General features: G+C 48.7%; 9 protein-coding genes across 9 annotated transcripts; 2 read left to right on the plus strand and 7 right to left on the minus strand.

Annotated features, from left to right (window-relative positions):
* Positions 1–131: 131 nt before the first annotated feature.
* Positions 132–1,567, minus strand: N7471_005664 (putative sister chromatid cohesion protein Dcc1; the record flags this gene model as incomplete). Its single annotated transcript, XM_057278383.1, has 4 exons — positions 132–284; positions 340–506; positions 575–1,326; positions 1,449–1,567. The coding sequence occupies 4 exons, from the start codon at positions 1,565–1,567 to the stop codon at positions 132–134; spliced, it is 1,191 nt and encodes a 396-aa protein (XP_057137993.1).
* An 806-nt stretch (positions 1,568–2,373) lies between these two features.
* Positions 2,374–4,027, minus strand: N7471_005665 (ANP1/MMN9/VAN1 family protein; the record flags this gene model as incomplete). The annotated part of the gene is made up of 4 exons (XM_057278384.1): positions 2,374–2,721; positions 2,772–3,091; positions 3,149–3,831; positions 3,954–4,027. 4 exons carry the CDS (start codon positions 4,025–4,027, stop codon positions 2,374–2,376), a joined length of 1,425 nt encoding a protein of 474 aa, XP_057137994.1.
* A 441-nt stretch (positions 4,028–4,468) lies between these two features.
* Positions 4,469–5,581, minus strand: N7471_005666 (glycosyltransferase family protein; the record flags this gene model as incomplete). The annotated part of the gene is made up of 2 exons (XM_057278385.1): positions 4,469–4,891; positions 4,949–5,581. 2 exons carry the CDS (start codon positions 5,579–5,581, stop codon positions 4,469–4,471), a joined length of 1,056 nt encoding a protein of 351 aa, XP_057137995.1.
* Positions 5,582–7,222: 1,641 nt separating this feature from the next.
* Positions 7,223–8,626, minus strand: N7471_005667 (2,3-butanediol dehydrogenase; the record flags this gene model as incomplete). The annotated part of the gene is made up of 6 exons (XM_057278386.1): positions 7,223–7,350; positions 7,436–7,915; positions 7,987–8,073; positions 8,124–8,372; positions 8,427–8,460; positions 8,543–8,626. The coding sequence occupies 6 exons, from the start codon at positions 8,624–8,626 to the stop codon at positions 7,223–7,225; spliced, it is 1,062 nt and encodes a 353-aa protein (XP_057137996.1).
* A 498-nt stretch (positions 8,627–9,124) lies between these two features.
* On the minus strand, positions 9,125–10,163 carry N7471_005668 (bZIP transcription factor JlbA/IDI-4; the record flags this gene model as incomplete). Its single annotated transcript, XM_057278387.1, has 3 exons — positions 9,125–9,435; positions 9,491–9,956; positions 10,131–10,163. The coding sequence occupies 3 exons, from the start codon at positions 10,161–10,163 to the stop codon at positions 9,125–9,127; spliced, it is 810 nt and encodes a 269-aa protein (XP_057137997.1).
* A 548-nt stretch (positions 10,164–10,711) lies between these two features.
* Positions 10,712–12,454, plus strand: N7471_005669 (uncharacterized protein; the record flags this gene model as incomplete). Its single annotated transcript, XM_057278388.1, has 1 exon — positions 10,712–12,454. The coding sequence occupies one exon, from the start codon at positions 10,712–10,714 to the stop codon at positions 12,452–12,454; it is 1,743 nt and encodes a 580-aa protein (XP_057137998.1).
* Positions 12,455–14,092: 1,638 nt separating this feature from the next.
* On the plus strand, positions 14,093–15,427 carry N7471_005670 (putative cofactor for methionyl- and glutamyl-tRNA synthetases; the record flags this gene model as incomplete). The annotated part of the gene is made up of 1 exon (XM_057278389.1): positions 14,093–15,427. The coding sequence occupies one exon, from the start codon at positions 14,093–14,095 to the stop codon at positions 15,425–15,427; it is 1,335 nt and encodes a 444-aa protein (XP_057137999.1).
* Positions 15,428–15,655: 228 nt separating this feature from the next.
* On the minus strand, positions 15,656–17,119 carry N7471_005671 (pepsin-like aspartic protease; the record flags this gene model as incomplete). The annotated part of the gene is made up of 3 exons (XM_057278390.1): positions 15,656–15,783; positions 15,855–16,618; positions 16,722–17,119. 3 exons carry the CDS (start codon positions 17,117–17,119, stop codon positions 15,656–15,658), a joined length of 1,290 nt encoding a protein of 429 aa, XP_057138000.1.
* A 2,626-nt stretch (positions 17,120–19,745) lies between these two features.
* N7471_005672 (DUF4452 domain-containing protein) lies at positions 19,746–20,461 on the minus strand (the record flags this gene model as incomplete). Its single annotated transcript, XM_057278391.1, has 2 exons — positions 19,746–20,063; positions 20,183–20,461. 2 exons carry the CDS (start codon positions 20,459–20,461, stop codon positions 19,746–19,748), a joined length of 597 nt encoding a protein of 198 aa, XP_057138001.1.
* Positions 20,462–20,970: the final 509 nt, after the last annotated feature.

A 20,970-nucleotide genomic window follows, 5' to 3' on the forward strand; every position in this document is an offset into this window, starting at 1 on the left:
TTCTTCCGGAAGTGCGGAATCGAGGCGATTTTGGGCGGCAGATATGATCGTGATGCTTTCTAGATACGCGCGCATCATAAATTAGATGCCATGGCATTTTACGCAGCAAGTGCGTTAGTCTTTTTTTTCAATCAACGGCGGCCTTTGAGCAGTTCATGCCAATTTCTGGTATTCTTAGCCTTCGCGGCTGTGGCTGGTGCAGAGGCAGTTTTGTTGGTTGGCAGCCGTTGGGAGGGTTCAACAAAGCAGATAGTCGTAGGGTCAGGACTGTTGTAGCAGCCATTCTATAGTCCAAATCAGCTATTGCGCCGCAGCTCATGCGGGGAAAGGTCAACTTACCGGCAATTTTGACAGCGCTGCGTCTCCTCTCCATGTCTCAGGCAGACAGTCCTTCCATGCGCGAAGGAATTCACTTCTTCCAATAGCAGACGATGTAGTCGGAGCAGTGGCGGCCAGGTATGTCTCGCCAACCCATTGCGTACACTCAACCTTATCAAAGCTCGCCCCTAGAGAACAGCACACAATAGTTAGCAAGTCCGATACCTGCACATCCCACAGTCCATTTTCGACTCACATTTAATATCATCCGCCAAAGGTGGTCGCTCATCCGCAATGCAGATGCGCCTCACAACAGCCTCCAGCAACGCACGTGGAAACGGTGGCTCCATCTCCTCGTCATCATCCAGAACAGACTTCCACAAGTCCCCAACGAGAAACTGCTTCTCAAGATCAATACCTTGCAAAACAGCACCCTCGACTAACCGCTTCCAAACAGCCAATCGAGACCGCGCTGAGGGCCGCCAACACGCCACCTCCTCGGCTCCATCCACAAACGCACAAAGCTCCATCCAGCCCTGCTCGCACTGCGCCGTTGACACAGGGATATCCTGACACAAATTCTCCCTGGCCGTGCGCATCTCCTTGGATCCCAGCGGGCCCGTGGAGTCAGCAGAACCGCCCATCGCTATGTCCCCGTCATCATCGCTGCGCCGGTCATACAGCCGTAGACTCTTCTCTAGGAACGGAACGGCTGAGAACCCTCCCGGCGGGATGTGCAGTTCCAGCGTCGAGGAGCACTTTGCAATGGCCGTTACGGCTTCATCTGGGAGGTTCAATGCGCCGCTTTCGCCGGCTTCTTCTTCAACGACTTTGATGTCTGCTTGGGAGATCTCGCCGCGGCTTGGGCGGAGGATGTGTAGGGAGTTTGAAGATTGCACTTGGCGGATGCGGTAGGTTTGTGTTGGTGTGCATAGGTTGACGTAGTCATGGGCGGTGGGGTCGACTACTGCTTGTGCGAGGGCTGCAGAGGGCGACTTGAGTTCGAGTCTGGTGGGTGTCGCAGGTTAGTCGAGGGCTGCCAAGTGGGGATGGGAGGGGTTTATTTTGGACATAGCAGCGCACGGGTTGCTTCTGGTCTGCCTGGACTCTTGTTCATTGCGTCAACTTACACAGGTGCATCTTTCGATGTCAGTAGTTCTTCCAGCTCTGGGGTAAGTTCCAGTAACCGGAACCCTTCCTGGGGGCGGGTGTGTGTGAAAAGAATACTGCGCGAGTCTTGAGTAGACATTGCAGGTTACAATGTGTATAGAGTATGCAAGTCGAAGCAAAGTGAGAATCGGGGAAATGAAGCATCGACTTCGGACGCGTTGACGCGAAGTGGAGACACACGGACCACCGCCTAAGAGGTGTTCGGCTTCATCCGAATGTGTAAATATTAGCCCTGGAGGATTGGAGGGTCTTTATATTACAATTACATTATTGGATCAATTTAAAAGTCACATATTACATCGTCTACATAGAAAGTCATTTTGCACATCTTATACCTTTTTCACTGCACATATTCTACTTTTTGTACTTCCAGCTGTAACACCAATAATGGGATGAAACATCCAAAAAAGACATAAAAAAGACATCTAAGGAGATATCTAAAAACATATCGTAGAATAATCTTAAATATAACGACCGTTATATCGTCTTGGGTCAAATAGGTCAGATTAGAACTACATCGTCAAGGACTAAGGCCGCATAAGCGGCTGACTATTCTTGTAGAGAATACATTGAAATCAAATCTTCAATGTTTTGCTATTGAATGGCCGAATTATTGCTCTTCATGACACGCCAACCATTATGTTTCGTTGTGACGCCGTGAAAAAGAGAAATGTCCCCCAAAGATATAAGAAAACATATGCAAGAACGGAACAAGAATGAAAAGCAAAGCTCCTACACTCGCAGAGCTTGGGCATAGATAGTCTTTTCAGACAGGGAGATGAGACATTCGAGTCGCCTGTGAGAATGCAATGCGTAATCCAGCCGGCTGGATCAAAGAAGCGGCCGCTTATAGGAAAGAAGCGGTGAGGGAAATCCAGTCGAGAATCATGGTTTGGCCTTCTCGACTACTTCGACTTTCTCGTCTTGGTCGACTGTCTCGGCTTGGGCCTTCAAGTGACCCTGAGTAGAATCCATGGCGTCTTTCATGGGCTGGCCAGCCGGGCCTTCAGCAGAGCCTTGTACTTCTTCCCCGTCCATGGTTTTATCGGTACCTAGGGGCTTGGACTGGGTGCTGTCCTTTCGCTCGGCTCGCTCTTGTTCTTCTTTTTCGCGAGCCAGTCGCTCCACCTCCATTTCTTCCATACGCCGAAGGTCATCCACACTGGGCTCATATAGATGCCAAATAGTGTAGTGTGGCAGTCCAATCACGGAGAACTTCATGCGTTTAGCCATCTAGGAAACATTAGCAATTGTAGCTACCGCCTCGTTGGTTACTGTCTTACCTTGCCAAACCCTTCCGTCTCGGCATGCTTCTCGAAACTGAAGGCTGGGAAGTGCACACCAGCACGGAATACCCGGGCCTTGGCCAGGATACTGACACCTCCGACCCCGTCTAGCTCCATCTCCATGTCTGGGTCGCCGTAGGGATCGCGGAGGTAAGCAAGGTGAGGTCTCCATGTAGCGTACTCGGCGTATCCTTCCACGATGACGGCATCCTCGTCCAAGGTATCCGCGAGCGCCAATGCAGTCTCAGATTCTTGCCAGGAGTTCAGATCGTAAGGCTGCTCTCCGCCAAGCCAATCTGGAAGTGGGCGCCAAACATCTACAGACGACGCCAGTTAGTATAAATCCTGACACTCATGCAATAGTCACCACTCACTCGGGACTGTAACATCCTTGTTGTGCCGCATTAGATCCTCAATGATTGTGAACGGAGCAGTCTCCACGTCTGCATCTCTCCAGTAGACCCAGCTGTGGGTTGGGCGAAGCGTTGCGCTCAGCAACCAATTCCTCGCCTGCGCCATCAGCTTGCGTCGGTTGGCCTGCGCCTCGAATCCGTGTCGACTTTCCACGTCCTGTTGGACTTTCTGCCCGAAATCCTTCTGGATCACGGAGATCTCCCCAAAAGGCATTTTTGGGTCCGGGTCATTTTGTATATCCTCCAACATGCGCGACAACATGCCCAGCGTGTCATCCCGAGAGTCCGATACCAAAAATGCCAGATCAATTAGGTGGTGCGGGTATGTGAGGTTTCGAAGGTGCGAGAAAAACATCGGGAGGTGCGACGAGGCATCTCGAAGCGGGGTGCACATCAGGACACGCTCTCCACGTTCCCAGCCCTTCTCCGTCCCTTGCACTTCAGATAAATCATAATAACGGACCGTCTGTAGTTGTAGATCTCCGGGGTAAGAGAGAAGGCCGAGCGAGATGGTGGGAAGGATGGCGGCGCGCCAGGATGGGAAGATCAAGAGGAACAGCACTAGCGACACACCGCCAAGGAGGCAGAGGCGCTGGAAGAGCTGCCGGCGTCTCCGAAGGGCAGGTTGCGAGCGAGGCTGGAACCTGGGGGTGGAGGCATACTAGTCAGTCTCGATTTCAAGCTTCATGATCTGGCATGACGACAGGGCTCCGAGCTCGGACAATGAGAAAGGAGCCGCTTGGCTCGGAATGGGTGGTCGGCTTACCTGTTCGGTGAGATTGAAAATGCAGAACCCCTGGGATAGGCAGAGTGGCCCTTTTCGAGGACGTGTCGGTTCATCACTGCGGCTGTCACAAGCCGTCGAGGCGCTTATGTCGGGGGCCAAGAACTGATGTAGCGGCCGGAGACCCCTAGTGACAACCCCGATTTTAGAAAGGCCAGACGTAGAAGGCTTGAATGGAAGAAATGAAAGTTTTATGGAAGGATTGAATAACAAAAAAAAAGACAAAAGCAAAAGAAGCGAAAGAACCTTGGAGACTTGGAGATATGATCCAAGGTCTCACACTGTTGTGGTCTTCACCAAATCCGGCCATCCGCTTGCAATCACCTCATGTACAGTACCTGGTTCTCCCTTGTAGATGAGATTATATGTACCTTATAACATAATTTAGGATTGAAGTACATAACAGATTAAATGGTTTGATTTTGCCAATTGACTTCGCTAATTTTGTATACAAAAGTATTCCCCCAATGCTAAAATGTATAGATAATTTTTTCCCTTCACAGTGAAAGCGTAGGAGGCGAGATCATGCTCAGTTGAGGTCGAAGAGGAGCAGGAGAATCCATCTCCTTTGTTTCCACTTCAATCATTTGCATCATCTGCATTAATAGTTTGTTCACTTTTTCCCCATCACGCAAGCTCGGCAAGACGGATGCGGCTTCGTAGTCGCTGTCGAGGATAAAGTAGCGTTCCTTTTGCCAGGTCTCCACCGCGTCGACGTGGAATGCAACTCTGGCGATCGCCTTGGCTGGAACACTGGCCTTATTCATGGAGCTTCGGGATACCATGCGCAGGAATGGCCGAAGCCCGGACCGAGTCTGGTGTGCGACTCTGACCGACATAGGTGCCCCGGTCCGCAGATTGCTCTGGCCAGTGATACCTCCTGGATCCAGGGTGAAGATGTCAAGCGATATATTACCGGTCTATAATTAGATTTCATTAGTGAGAAATCGGGAGATGACCCTGAAATCGCAACTTACCCAGATCAAGCTCCGCCTCAATGCATATAGTGCGACACTCCCCATTAACTTGCTGCTCCCAAAACGAATATTCTCTTCCTTTGCGCTCAGCGCAGTTCCCGGTTGCCTTCCGTTTCTTCCATGGTCGCGGTCAAAGTAATCCAATCTCCCGGAAGATGTCGCAGAACAGCCGATGTTGATCACCTTCGCTCCGCCTTTTGGCGTACCATCTCCAGCCCGGAAAGCCTCAAGCAGTCCAATGGTCAATAAAAATGGAGATAGACAATTTGTCTGATAGACAGGGTCGTAGCCGTCTGATGTGAGGTCATCAATAACGTAAGATGTAGCGACAGCAGAGTGAATCAGATTGGTCACAGGCGGAATGTCTCTTAAGCGAACACGATCGACGGTCGCTTTGGCGAAAGATACCACGGATTTCAGATCGGTCATGTCAAGAGCGAGGACCTCAATCGATCTGGGGCCGATCAAGCGGATCTTTCCCATCAGTTCGCGGACATCGTGGGTCCTTATATCCCGTGCTGTCAATAATAGATGAACGAAAGGCTGCTTCTTCGCGATCTCGATGGCGATCTCTGAACCCAACAACCCATTTCCACCAGTAATAATGACCGTTTCTGTAAGTGGTGTACCCATGACGCTGGCTTTTTGTTAGGCAAGAATCCCAGTATAAACGTGGGCAAGGTTCCACAGTAGGGGGAAAAAGTGGTCAAAAGAGCACTTGTATAGTACTGGGTATTTGATTCCAATTATAGGGATGACAGAAGACAATGGAATATTGCGTGACAAAGGGAATTAGAACTAAAAAGGGAGTTGTCAAAGCGTAGGCCGAGTGAAAGGTGTTATATACCTAAACAGTGGGATCTAAAAATTCTCCAACCCGCCCCATTCATATGGATCCATGCAGTAGAATGGGCCAATGAATTATATCAGACATTAGCGGTGTCATGTCTCACCTCACGGCTGAGGCGTGTTTTTCCAGAAAACGACGATATTGACGATATTGGATCAATCAGATACGAACACTGGCGACGTGCCTTAGTGTCAAATAACGAATGGCTACCAACCCTATGATCTTCCTACCTGATGCGTGGCACGGCGACTAAATTTTTCTTTACGGAGTACCCTTGCAGTAAATGTCGTAAATTTAGAACGGGAAAAAAACAATGGAGATCGATACTTGATACTGAAGTAGGTTAGTTCGCATCACTGGCGTGGTACTGGTGCCGCAAACCCATCTGCCGATCAATCCTAGATCATGGATATCCCGACTAAAGATCTGGGCAATGTCTCGAATAGAGGTCTAGTACTCCGTAGTCAATATTCGGAACATATTGCCCGCATCTTTAGCCCGGGGGGAGAGGGGGGTGTCAAGTAAAAACACACTCTTTCCCCACTGCCAGCAATGCCTGGGCATCTTTCCAGGGCCCCAACACAGTCAGCCATGGGCAGCCCTGAGATCACCCCACGCTGTTCGTATTACTGCGGGCTGCAAAGTAACCATAAGAATGTATGGAGTATATAATAGGTCATTGCCAGACCTGATAGAAAGCGGCTGCATCAACGTTTTAAAAAAGAAAAGAAAGGAGCCAAAACAATAGGAGTTTCAGAGAAAAATAATAAAAAATAAAAACAAAAAATGGCGCCACCCGACCGGGGCTAATACACATCGAGTCGCCACAATCACTAGGCCATAACACCTGTTGATATTGCTTTACAACAGCTATGCGCCATATTGGTATAAGGAGTTGGACTGGAATTACCTGGTTCTTAGGGTTACATTGAAAATGAGGTCACTGCTAATTAGGACTGAGGTTAACCGAGGTGCTATTTAAAGACTCTTATTAATTTTATCTTTGTTGGTCATGGGTTAAATATATTGGGTATATTGCTAACGATTGTATCACTACTTGATTAGATGAAAAGCCAAATGATACCTAACGAATGACAAGAACTACGCCAATAGCTCAGCTTCTTATGATAATTTACTACTATTGTTCACCTTTTCGGCTGAGCCGACTGGAGCCAACCCTACTGCATCTCAGACAATAAGTAAGATCCGACTTGCTCCTAATTACCCGATCTAGTTGGACTATCTAGTTGGACTATCTAGTTGGACTATCTCCCATTTTGTACCCCATGGCTAGCATGTATAAAGCTTGGCGCATAGTCCGGGCAGCTATGTAGAGTAATCTGTGAGTATATGTGATGGGAATCAATCAAAAATTTAATACACTGCAGAGATACCAAGACCCATAGGCTATGTAACCGCATGCTTCATGCAGAAATGTCGACCAGGATCTTTACATGCTTATCTCTCTCCTCGACTAGAGCTTTGAACCCCCTCTCATCCACATCCTCCATTCGGATCTTACTAGTGATCATAAGGCGAGGCTGAATACCACCTATACCAAAAAAGCAAGAGGTCAGCACAGGGCACCTACCTAATTAGGAAGTAAAGACAATAAACTGGGTAGGAGCCGAGCATACCGGAAGCAATTTCATCAATCACAGCCTCAAAGTCCCCGTCATCATAAAGAGCAGCCCCTGTGACATGCTTCTCCTGGAACACAACAGCAAAAGCATCAATAGTAGGCATCTGTTCCCACAAGGAAACGATGACCGTCGTCCCACGCACCCGAAGACCAGCGATCGCAGTATCAAGCCCAGCCTGAGCCCCGGAACACTCGAATGCAACAGCTGCACCCACATTCCCTGTCAAGGCACGTACCTGCATAACCGCATCCACATCAACAGGATTAAGGACCTCGGTGGCGCCCAGGGCCAGGGCAAATTCACATCGCTGCTCAGAGACCTCCACCGCAATAATCGAGGTAATACCTTTGACTTTCAATACCTGGATAATAGCCAGACCGATTGGTCCAGCCCCAACCACAAGTACCGTGTCATTTGTCTGCAGAGGACTGCGGCTTACGGCGTGCCATGCGACGGCAAGAGGTTCCACCAGGGCTGTATCACCACCATATCGTCAGAGCTGAAACCAGTCGAACACAACTTGAAACGGAGAAGTATATTCATACCACCGACGTCGAGGGAAATGGAGTCAGGTAGCATAATCGCATGTCTGCTGTCCACGACAATGTGGTCCGATAGACCACCTGCCTGACCTTGTGGCCGTCAATATGGAGACATGGCTACAGGCCTTAGTATGGCTTACTGCTGAACCCGATAAATCCCACTTTCTCACAGCAATTGAACCTGCCCATTGAACAGTTCGAACACGTGGCGTCGAAGAGGTTAGGCTTGACTGCAACCCGATCCCCGACCTTGAACCCTGTAACGCCTGAGCCAACCTCTTCAACTGTACCACTGAACTCATGGCCCAGGGTGGTTGGCAGCTTTCCCTCGGTTAATGGGTGTGGGGTGACAGGCACGATCGTTGGGCCAGTAAGATACTCATGGATATCTGGGTTGGATCAGAAAAGACTAGCCAACGGTGGGTTTCGAGCATGTTACTTACCGCTGCCACATATTCCGACAAAGGCAGGTCGAATCTGTTCATATCAAGGTTCGTCGTTAGAGACTCAGCCTCGGAGGTAACGTTACGAAAGCTATAAGAAGTAATGCTAAGCTTGCCTTGACCTGGCCATTACCACAAACCGGCTCTTCGACCTCATCAATGCGGATATCACCTCGTCCATGGAAGCGTACAGCTCTCATGGTGGATGGTCAACGGGTAAGTCTGTTGGAGTGTTGTAGAACGGACCGAAGAATGGAGTCTACTAATGGAAATAAAGTGAGATGATGTAATTTATTGAGAGATTATTATGTTGCACAAATATAAAGAAAGGTGATGCCATCGGTTGCGTATACCTTGTTTCTTCGGTAACCCCTCTCGACGAAACCCCGCGAACTAAGATAGTCACCGGGTGTCATTCATCTGGACCACCAGGAGAAGAGATCAATGGGAAACACCCCTGTCTATCATGGATTTGCTGGGACATGTGTAACTAACATTGATGCACATGACCTAGGGCAAGGGCCTCTCTGCAGGGGTGCCCGATGTAGAGGGACAAGTATGATGCTGCACCCAAAAATACGAATAGTGCTCATAACAAGTCCTTTTAGGCAAAATAACAAGGATAACGACGTAGACACTGATCCAAAACTGATTGAATTCGTTACTTGAGAGACCAGCTCCAATTTTCGAGTACACAACTATGTATCCTTGCTCTTGCGAGTGAGAAGACCCTTCAAAGCATCCGTTTCGCCTTCAAGCTTCGAACATCGAAGTCTCCAATCATCTCTTTCCTTCCGAACCTTCTCCAACTCGGCTTCAAGCTCCTTCATCCGGTCTACACGTCTCTGCCGACATCTCCGTGCCGCGAGGGTGTTAAGTTTACGCTTTTCCACCCGTGACGAATCAACGCGGCTTAGAGCATCATCGCCCTGGGAGGTAGAGGGGCTCGAGAGAGAAGTCGAGACGGGAGCAGGGAACGGAGAGATAGGTGAAGGATGCGAGTGGCCATCTTTTAAACGTTAGAAACTAGACCCGGTTGACTTGATTAGAGAATATGATCCTACCTGGTGAATTGGCGGAGCTAGCGGCAAGAGACGCAGAAACATAGTGTTGGTGCTCGATTGATCCGGAATCAGAAAGAGAGTTGAAAGCAGAGACAGACCCATACCCAAGATCCATGACGGGGACATCGCCACCATCATAGTCAGTAGGGTACGGCGTCGGATGGTTCACAGATACGAAATTCCAGTCTGTATCAGCAAAGGACAGATCGGGTTCTGCCCAGAGTGCCGACTCGTGCGTGAGGGTATCAAAGGATTGACAGACTGGCACAGCCGAGGGAAAGCCTTCCAACGGCGGCGCCAGCGATGAGAAGAGGTCGTTATCACTGTACGGATGAAGACTCGCCCATGGCGAATATTCAGCAGGCCCTTGATGGCGTTCCTGCGTGCCGGTGCTGGGCGGGTTGGAACCAGTGGGTGGAGGTCTGGATCGCTGCCGCGGCGCTCGAACAACAGCAGGCGGACATCGCTGGATTTCTTAGACGGGCCTTTGCAGACCCGTGACGCTCTATATGAGAATGATGAGGGGGTACCCTAGGGTAACTGTAGAATAGGGGTCGACTCTGTAGGAGTCGTGTCCTGAGGAAGAAATTGAAGGACAAGGCCAGGCCATATAAAAGAATGGGAAGACCCAGGGATGAACCGCAGCATCACATGGGCCCACAGTAAGCATCATGTGATTGGTTGTTTATTGGCTGTTCCCCCACGACTCATTATGACTCATTTTAGCGCCATTCAATTGACCAATCACAGAGATCAATTGAGATACGCTAATGCAGTTTAGGATAAGCTTAGGAGTGCTACCGTGTGTTGTACACTTCCAAGGTTGATGAGGGTTACATTTACACATCTAAGCCCCTCAGATTGGAATTATGCATAAACAGATCACCAGAAGACACGCTGGCAGTATGGAAACTGCCAAGACCCCTAATTTACTGTTGAACAGATGCCATTGAGATTCAGTGATAATTACAAGATTGGACTGCCATCGTTCTAACCTTGAAGGAGGAAGATGCCGACAAACTTCGCATATAAGCTTAGACTGACTGTGGTAGTCCATAAAGACCACTCATACCACAAGGTATCATACCAAGGTAAAGATAGATTATTGCATGATGATCAGCTCTACGGAGTACAGCCTTCAAATATGAATGATTGTGATATCTGCCAGCAATACCTTCTCTAAACACGCGTCCGCCAACATCCACCTCGGTGTTTCACAGTATGTCGTTGTCAAATCTTGCTCCATTGGATTCCAGGACAATCCCGACAATCCAAGCAGCATGTAGATTTTTTGGATACCTCCATGCAAACCCTCGGTGGTCCCTCAAGATCACGCCCGATGAGGTGGAGCTGATTTATTTCATCGTCCTGAATTATTCAGAGCTAGGACAGACCAGTACCAGCAGCTCTATAGTGTCTATTCCCACCCCTCAAAACCTTGCGTCGACCCAATTCGATTTCCCAAAGACATGGTTGACCCAGAGAAAACGAGTGCTAAGGGCAGCGCGAGTCTTTCTCATAGACGCCAAGCGAATCTTCTTCATGACAGATGGTTTTCACCATTGGAGGAGACAACTCTTCACAACATCACTACTTGATCTGCCTAACGAGCTGTTGCAGCTCATTGCAGCTCTTTTACCGACAAAGACTCTCGCTGGACTCTGTCAATTGAATCGCCATCTCTCCAACGTGATAGGCTTTGAACTCTGGAGACCACTGGACAGAGTTCTCGTGGCCTTGAAATGGAGCTTGGATCACCGTCAGCTGGTAGTTTACACAAAGGCAGTCGAAGTACTCTCGAAGATTCCTGAAAGTATGGGCAACAAGTCCACGTGGAAATTGTTTCCTGTGATAAACACCGACAATATCCATATGCTGGAATGTATGGCTTTGAAAGGCGGTTTTAGTGGGAAATTGTATCGTCAATTCCTCGTGGACACGCTGTTGTACAATGTGGAATGGTCAAACCCCAAACATCTATCTGTTGAAGAGGTCCTCAAACTAGGGGCCGATCCGAATTGTTTCAGTCATGACCCTGCCCTTTGCAGCTTGAACCTTGGGCGTATTCCAATACTGTTGATTGCTATCTGTGGTAGCCGTGATCTTTGTGTTGACATTTTCGAGCGTCTGCCTCAACATCCGTACAACACATATTTTCCAAAGCGGTCAACAGTCCATATTGTTCACCTTTTGCTCGAATATGGGGCTGATCCAAATGCCCACATATCCGACAACACGTCGCCACTTCATGTGGCAGTCTCCCCGTGCAATTTCATGCGCAAGTCAGATGTTGTGACAGAATTGATCAAATATGGCGCTAATGCAAACGCAATTGGCCCCCATGGGAAAACACCTCTTCACGTGGCCGTTGCGCAAAACCATTGTTCTGACCACCGCGTTTCCCGCAAAGACACAATCGATGCCCATCTTCAAGCTCCAGGCATTGACCTCGACCCGCGTGACGAGAATGGCCGTACGCCCTTGAGCATTGCCGCCGGCCTTAACAGTGCGGCCTCTGCTTGGTTTGTGAAAAAAATGCTTGAAAATCCCAATGTTGATATCAATTCCCAAGACCTTCATGGGAAGACGGTATTATATCATTCGGTGGAGAGCAAAAACATAAGAGTTGCCAAGCTGTTGCTGTCGCAGAGTCACATCAACCCGAATCTCAACACTAAGTACTTGCCCCTGTTTTTCGCCGTTTCGCGTCGGATGCTACCAATGGTGGAGAGTTTGCTAAGCACAAAGGCAACCGACCCAAACCGGAAGGACAGCAATGGGCGTCTCGCTTTGACATTGCCAACTTCGAAGGCTATAATAAAACTGCTTATTGAAGCTGGCGCTGAGCTGGACATTCCAGATAGCACGGGTCTGACTGCACGGGAAACGATCTTGCAGGCGGGCATCAATATTGAGCAAGTAATGCACGCAAGCAGAAAAAGAAAAAGAGAAAGGAAGAGTTAACGATATTAGCCAAATTTGTACCCTACTCATTGCTTTATTGGTTTAGGATTTGGGGTGCTGGGTGCTAGATGATTGCTGGAATCGTTTAGGTCTAATCTCTCAATTTAATTTCTCGCAATTCCAATATCTCCAGAGGAACAAGTATAAGAAGAACCATAGCTCTTTCCGTTCTCTTTATTACTACATTATGACAGAGTCTCTTTATAGAGTTCAGACAGAATCGTATTTAGTCCTTCCCTCCCGCCGACAACCTTGACAACCTTCAGAAAGCGCGGAATTCCTATCTGGCGACATGTCAAAATCAAATATCACGACTCATCCAAAACTTCCAGCAGAAGCCATTCGTCTGGCCCACCTTCTCGAAGCATTTTTCCAAACAGAAAACTCGTGGACTGGTCTTTTGCACCCTGACCAGAGAGTTTTGATTACATTTATTGCGCAGAACTATGACACGAGGTCTACTCTCGCAAAAGCAGCCACTTAATTGGGCAATAACCCTACCTGCTATCCTAGAATATGGGCACACAAGGAGCAGCGAGTGAAACAAGCGATTAAAAAAACGGTTGATATAGCCTCGCCGCTTCTCTGTTGAAAGCGATTGAGGTAGGCAATGAGGAAGTCATTAAGATGCTTGCTAAAGCTGGTGCCAACCCAGATGTTGGCTGCAGGTATTCGTGTCAAATGGAAGACTCGCGCGGTATGAGTTGAACGTCAATTGCTCCTTTGCTCCTTTGCTTCCTTGCTTCCTTACACCTTTGTTTCTTCATACATTGTAGTTGATAGGACGTGGTAAAACAATCAAAACAGAAAAAAGGAGTTTCATATTAGCTAGAAATCACCTGCTATTGTAAAAGTGGGAGCTAAACTTCCTCTGACCAGCAGATCCGAATCCCTCCAGGGCTACAAGGAGGGGATTTATTTATATTGAATCAAAGCTGCAGCTTTGTAGCACAGTTTCTGGTCAATGTTATGTATGGCAGGGGATCTGATGGCAATTTGCCTGTGCTCTTGATTCGATTTGTCGACAGAGACCTGGATGTAGACATTGAAACTGCCGTACAACGATTCCTTTACTTCATTAAGCTTGGGGGTCTTTGTTCAACATAAGCCAAGGTGATATAGAATAGGAGCAACTGCTGAAGATGGATACAAATGGACCTCATCTTTCCGCTATTGAGGATAGTCCCGTTCAAGGAGCTTATCTTCCTTTTCTTAGAAACTAACTTTGACGTTGCAGTCTTCCAACGGTAGGAGATGGTCGTATATTGGGATTTCATGATCAAGAAGACCTTGGTTTAACACAGACAATGAGACATCAAGGTCGAATTCTCTAGCAACAGGCCTGAGGTCTTGCCTACTGTGGCCGGCGCTGGCAGCTGCTGAGTCAGCGAACGCAGCACGGCCAGGGAAAAAAAAAGCATCCAAAGGCGGTTGCTTGACTGTGAATTGATATTAATTTTAAGCAGTTAATTCTCACCAGATCCCTATAAAAAAGGGATCGTCGTCAAGCTGAATTCTCTCAGGTCGACCCTATTGCGGGCCCGACTGACAACCCCGCGGGTCCAATCGTTGACACAGATCCGTGCCCCTCCTCGATTTTCTCTTCTTCCACTCCCAACCCCTCCACGAACGTACACCATGGCGACGGCAGCAGCTCCTGAGACCTCTCTCCTCTCCCTTCTCTACCGGTCGTATCCCGGCGTAGTCTCGTCCGATTCGACCGAGCCCGACTACCTCCACGCCTCCGCCAAGATCTTCCCTCAGGTCACCTTCAATGAGGCAGAGGAAGCCGACATCAAGCAATGGCTCCACACCGTCTCCGGCCTGAAGACTTCTCTCGCCAATGATCAAAAGGATGTCACCGTTGGAATCCTCGACCAGCTGAACATCCACCTCACCACCCGCACTACCCTCCTCGGCGCGAAGCCTTCGGTCGCTGACATTGCCATCTACGCTCTCCTGGCCCCCGTTGTTGAGAAATGGACCCCCGAAGAGCGCACTGGAGAAAAGGGCTACCACCACATCGTGCGTCACGTCGACTTCGTGCAGAACGGCCGTCTGTTCTCGCTCCAGATCCCCGATGAGGAGAAGATCGCCATTGATGTGAACGACGTCAAGTTCGTGCCCAAGCCCGTCGACCCCAAGGAGGAGAAAGAGCGCAAGAAGCGCGAGAAAGCCAGCGCCCAGAACCCAGACGCCAACACCGAGTCCAAGCCCCTCGTCATCGGCCAAGGCAAGGCTGAACAAGCCGCCAACGCCCAGACCCAGGCCGGCGCCGACGGCGCCCCCGTGAAAACCAACAAGAAGGAAAAGAAGGAGAAGAAAGAGAAGGCTCCCAAGCCCGCTCCTGCCCCCGCTGCGGCCCCGGCCCCATCACTGATTGACCTGCGCGTCGGACACATCCTGCGCGCGATCAACCACCCGAACGCGGACTCGCTGTACGTGTCCACGATCGACTGCGGCGACGCCCCGGGCACCGACAATACCTCTCTCGACGAGGAGACCGGCAAGACCGTGCGGACTGTGTGCTCCGGATTGAACGGACTGATCCCGCTGGAGGAAATGCAGGGCCGCAAGATCGTTGCAGTTTGCAACCTGAAGCCTGTGACCATGCGCGGCGTCAAGTCCTGTGCGATGGTTCTCGCTGCGTCCCCGCGTGTTGCGGAGGGTGAGGACTCACACGCCGGTCCTGTCGAGCTCGTTAACCCGCCTGCTGATGCTCCTGCCGGTGAGCGGATTAGCTTCGAGGGCTGGAATGATGGTCAGCCTGAGAAGCAGCTTAACCCCAAGAAGAAGGTATGGGAGACTTTCCAGCCGGGTTTCACTACCACTGCGGACCGTGAGGTTGCCTTTGATAGCAGTGCTGTTCCCACTGTCCATGGGCAGGAGGGTAAGCCTGCTCTCGGAAAGCTGGTTGCTGCCTCTGGTGGTATTTGTACTGTTAAGAGCTTGACCAATGCTACTGTGCGGTAAGAGATGTGAAGGTGTTCGGTATATCTGAAAATAAAACTAAACGCATACCCATGAGAATATGAAGAAATCAAAATTTCCAAGTTCCGTATTATTATTGTGCATTTTAATAAAATTTCTTCCTCTCCGCATTGCTGTCAACACATGAGAAAGTGGTAATATGGGTTTGATTTTTCTAATCTGTACATTGTCACACAACTCGAGGAGCTGATAGATCTTAGCCTCTTTTGCTTAAGCAGGCGCCGCGAATCCCAAAGAAGGCCCACGTTGGTCAAAGACCACGAACAAAGCCTTCAAGAACACATCGCCATAGATCGCCATGCTTGAGCTTCCGCTTGACTGAAGGCCACCATAGCACACTATCGAGAAAAAAGGTTAACTCGGAACTCATACCCCAAAGAAGCTTGAACGGGGGGGGGGAAAAACTCACCTGTTTCACCAGTAGTCGTGTTGGTTCCAACCTCGGACCAATTCATGAACGATCCAGGGATGGTAACCGAATGACCAGACCCAATCGCAACGGATAGGGGGGGCAAGCTCGAAGTACACGGGAAGATATACCCGTTGGCATTCTTGGCGTATAAACCACCATCGACTTGCTTATAATAGGCTTCCGCAACCTCAGGGCTAACCATCATGAGCGAGGTGCCAGTGTCGGCAATGGCCTGGGGTGCCTGGGTGATCGGGTGAAAGGGGCCTTCTCCTATGGCGTATTGTGCCGACTCGAACTCCCAAAATCCATTGGATGAATCCACGCTGACGTTGGCCATGATACCTCGATACTTTTTCGGATCAACGGTTCCAAATTCATACTCACCGACGCCGTTGCTGAGCAGTCGAACGGTGAAGACTGGCTCGTCGAGGTTGGGGGCGACATTGTCGAAGAACGTATTCTGTCGCTCTGGTGTGACAGTGTTGATTGAAGAAAAGCCAAGACCAACGAGTCCGTTAGACTTGGTATCATCGGCGAATGTTTGCGAAATATCCGTCGGAAGGCCGAATGATTGCCCGGCAACTTTGACACCGCCAATCGAGACAACGTCCTTGCCTACTCCTCCATTGGCATAGGACGAGTCACCGTACTGGATCTTGAATGTGCTGTCCTTGAGTTCTTCAAAGGTGGTGGATTTGCTCGGTTCATACACCGTTCGGCTGTTTCGTAGTGACTTTGGAAGTCTCGAGCTCAACACCCACCTATATGGGAATTGGTTAGTTCGGAATATTCATTTCGTGAGATGGAACATGGAAAGCTATTGAAAGCCAATTTTCCAAAAGGAAAACGAAACACAAAACTTACATATCAGCAGAGCCACTATCAAAATTCATATCGAGAGTTTGGCCTCCAATATTGACCGGCGAGACAAATTCCACGTCTCCATCAACAGAAGTGGCATCCACGGCGCCCGTCTGTTCGGAATCCACCACATCTTCCTTTGCAATTTTCACAGAGGAGGTATGCTTGGTTTGGAAAGGCTGGAAGTCGCTCACGTCCACCCCATCGAGGGTAGCTGCATCAATTCCGAACTTGCGGTACGCTTTGCGTAGTGCCGCGGGTCCGTGGGCAACATATTCATTGCGCTTGACTCTCTCCACCTTGAAGGACCGGCCTTGAAGGTGATTTGGAGGAGCCACAGGCATGGAAAGAGCATTGAAGCTGAACGAAAAGAAGACAGCGAGAAAAAGAGTGAATTGCATCTTGCCCAAAGCCCCAACTGGGGATATCAAAATCGAAAAAAAGAGTGATTAGATCAGGGCCAGCCTGAGGATTTGATATTAAAGAATGCAACGGACAAGAAACACAAGGATGAAAGACAAGACAAGAAATGGAGAATTTTCGGCAGCTCCCCAGATCTGTAAGGGCAGGCTTGTTCTGAATGAATGGAAAGACAATGCCAATGTCTCAAAATGAACGTCAGCAGGCAGTAGTCCCGACTCGAATACCTGCAGCCAAGAATGGAAAAGAAAGAAAAGAGAATAATACAATGTAGAACAATGTGGACAATGCAGAAGAGAAGACAAGAAAAGAAAAGAAACAAAGAAACCGGAAACAACAGTTGAAAAACAAGAACAATATCAACAAAAACAAGACGAGACAAAGTGAAACTTCATAGGAGGGAACAACCCTAAAGGCAAGAACGACCCGAAGCCAGTACGTATATAGGCATTGTAGTGCAAGCGTTTGTTTCTGAGCACTTGGCATTCCACATGCACCTATCGGAGGCAAGCGCTGCACTACAAAGCCCTTGGCCCAAGCTGGGCATGCTTCACAGTAGACGCCATCAGTTCAAGACCAGAACGACGTATACTCTGTGGGCCCGGGGATATGTCAGGTCTAGGTAAGGGGCTCGGGAGTAGCGCCGGATAGGATAGTACGGAGTACGGAGTACGTAGATGATATCTATATACGGAGCACCCTGCTACTCCGTAATTTGTCTGTTACGCGACGTCTTAGATAAGTGGGGGGATTTTCCTGGGCGCGTGGGCTTGATACCTGAGACCTTAAGGCCTGTTGGTGCTAGGATGTCGGTGGTTTGATCCTGAAACAAGGACCAGCGGGTAGGGACCCAATCATGCAGGCTGTACGATATACTTGAAACATATTGGAGAGGTTATAGAGATCTCCTATTGTGACATGTAAAGTGTGGCTTGCTTTTTTATTCGCGTTAGCTTTTCTTTGGTTGCCTATTCGAACAATGGCATTGCGTTGTGGCCATGGAACAATGGCTGGCATCTTCGCCTCATATTGATCTTCGGCCGATCAAACTGTTGAGTGTGACCAATGTTAATTAGAGATCTGATCATACCTTTTGTGTAATTAGTTTTATAGTTTCAGGGACGTAAGCTTGTAAGCAAAATCTCCATATGTATTTCTCTAAAGCGAGGCATTAGTCTAGTCCACTATATATTCCTACATATCTTCCAAACACCAATTATAATATTATCTATAAATTTTTTAATCGGATCTGTGAAGAAAAGGCAAAGCAAATGTGAAACCTTAACCTCTGGCCTTGGAATACTATCCCCAAACCAGGACGATATCAATGAGTGGACGCTACGTGTGCGGTGATGGGCTGTGTTTGGCATTGGAATGGCTCGAAGCAGAAGGGTTGGAACGCATCTATATGCCCAGCAGCCAAGAAGCAAGTACATTGCTTCGTACAAACGATCTACAACACCCTAGTCTCGCCAGAGTACCTAGATGATACGAACAAGAGATGTGATGAACTTGATGGTAAGCAAAAATCAATATAAATCGATATAAATCGACATCATACAATGTCATGACTCCCCGGGAGTTCCCCAAAGGGTAATAAAAGAAATACAAAACCAAGAGAAAAGATGAAAGGAGAGTAAAAATGAAAGCATTTTAATGAAAGCATTTTAAGTGCATAATGGTCTAGACTCGCACACCGCGAGAGACCCCCAAGGATATCGATTTCAAACAGAAACAACTCCGCATCCCATGGTTTCGCTACCAGACCCAACCAACCACATACCAGTGGTAAGGAAGCGTTGTTCACCAATCCCCAAATTCCATGTACAGAGAAAACAATCCGTAAAAGATGAGACAAGTAGAAGGCAACAAAGCAATAAAAAACAACCCAAGATATTCAACAGTGCCCAAGCAATGCAGACGTGTATCGTTTCCGCCTCTAGATTCTTGAAAATGATAGCCATTCCCGCCCCGGTAACAAAAAACCCAAACAAAGAGATCGTAGAAAAGAAAATAAAAAAGTGCCACAGTGTAGGTGTATCTGGCAAAGTCGTTTGCACGCAAAACCCTCCCAGAAAAAAAGGTAAAATCAACTCCAAAGGTCATGAGCATGCAACGTCAAGTAGCAATGTCACTGCACGTGTGTTCTGTACATCATCGGTGGCCCGACCGGAAAAAAAGAAACATAGGCCGAAGAAAGTATTCGTCCCTCCCTGAGAGACGAAAGAGGTATCGTAGGAAAAGGATGTAAGGTATTGAATCGCAGGCGCCGTCGCTCGCAACAAGCTAAGAGTATCGCAAAGGATCTAGAATATGAGGCGAAGGTGGTCGTAATCGGCGAAGAGGAGAGTGTATGTACAGGTCGGTTTTTTGTTTTCGAATTTTTGATGATTTTTTTGGTCGCCGTGTTCGTGGAACAGATATTTTTCCAGGTTGTGTGTCGTGTCGAATGCAATAGACGTATCGAACAAGAATGCAAGTGGAGAAAAAAAAACATTATGACCTGCGATTAAGGGACCCCGATGATGCAGAACAGCTTAAATAACGGACGTGCAATGGACGAATGGAGATGTAGGTGCCAGCCTACGACTTTGGCATATGGCACCCTTACCATCGACGCTGAGCAGTCTGCATCATCGCGGGCGAGATCGATGAAGGCGGGCTTGACAGGGTCATTCCGGTCGAAGGGTTGATAATCGGAATGACCTTGCGGGTCCGGTTCGCAGGCTGCTGCTGTTGCTGGTAGTTGACATGATTAGGGTTGCCGGCAACACCAGAGTGAACGTATGAGTTGGTTTGAGCGGGGGATAAAGAGATGGACGGGGTCACCTGCTGCACCGGTTGGATTTGGTGCTGCAGAGGCGAGGTGTCCGGTGAGCCGCTTGAGAGAGAAGAGCGGTCGGAAGCAGAGTGGATGGAGTGCAGCTACAAATAAAACATGTCAACAAAATTGCCCCCCTAATGGTTTATCCGAATTGAGATTTGTGGCGATCCTCAAGGGGGTGACGGATAAGGGGGTTTGAAATTTCACCAACACAACATACATCATCCTCAGTCAGGAGACCCGGACAGAACTCGAGGTCGTCATCCAGATCAAAGGACCGGCCAGCCTCGAATCTTGCACGGAAGGCTGTCACAGCCGGAGCTTCCGCCAATTCCCGCATACTCTTGACTCCTCGGAACTGACGCTGAGCATTCTGCGAGGCCATCTTTGGGGCACGACGAGAGCGCCCGTGGTGGGTATTTGAAGCAGACTGCATGTGAGCACCATGGTGAGGGTGTTGCTGGTGTTGCTGGTGTTGGTTATAGAAGTAGGCAGACATTGTGTGAGAAGCCCGAAAGTGAGACGAGAGAAGATAAGAAGAAAGTTACAAGACAAAAAATATAGAAAATATAGGAAAGATCGATGAGATTGAAAGAGGAAAGGAGGATTAATGAGAATGAGAGTGTGTGGGAAGAGGCGAAAGGAAAAAGAGGGGAGGGGTGTGTTATGGGGACAGATGGTATGGATACTGTCATTACCAATTATTACCAATTATTACTATTTAAGGGAGTTGCTTGAGTGTCTGCTAGGGATAATTACAGTTCTGTACTGTCAGGGATGAAAAGGCACTTACATCGACGCACCAACCAGACCAAAGCGCTAACAGAGTGGCAATAGCCTCAAAGCCAATAATAACTCGCAGATCCTCTCAAAATGGACCTTCAACGGCCCACCAAAATACCAAAAACGTGACGTCGTCGACAATTGGACCGTTACCTAATTAGGAAGATCTCTTTCTTAGTGATGACCGCTACTGTTACATACCAAGGGCATCTGGAGAACTTTAGA

This window comes from Penicillium samsonianum (genome assembly GCF_028829775.1).
Source record: "Penicillium samsonianum strain IBT 33392 chromosome Unknown utg000003l_segment0_segment0, whole genome shotgun sequence".
NCBI classification, from domain to species: domain Eukaryota; kingdom Fungi; phylum Ascomycota; class Eurotiomycetes; order Eurotiales; family Aspergillaceae; genus Penicillium; species Penicillium samsonianum.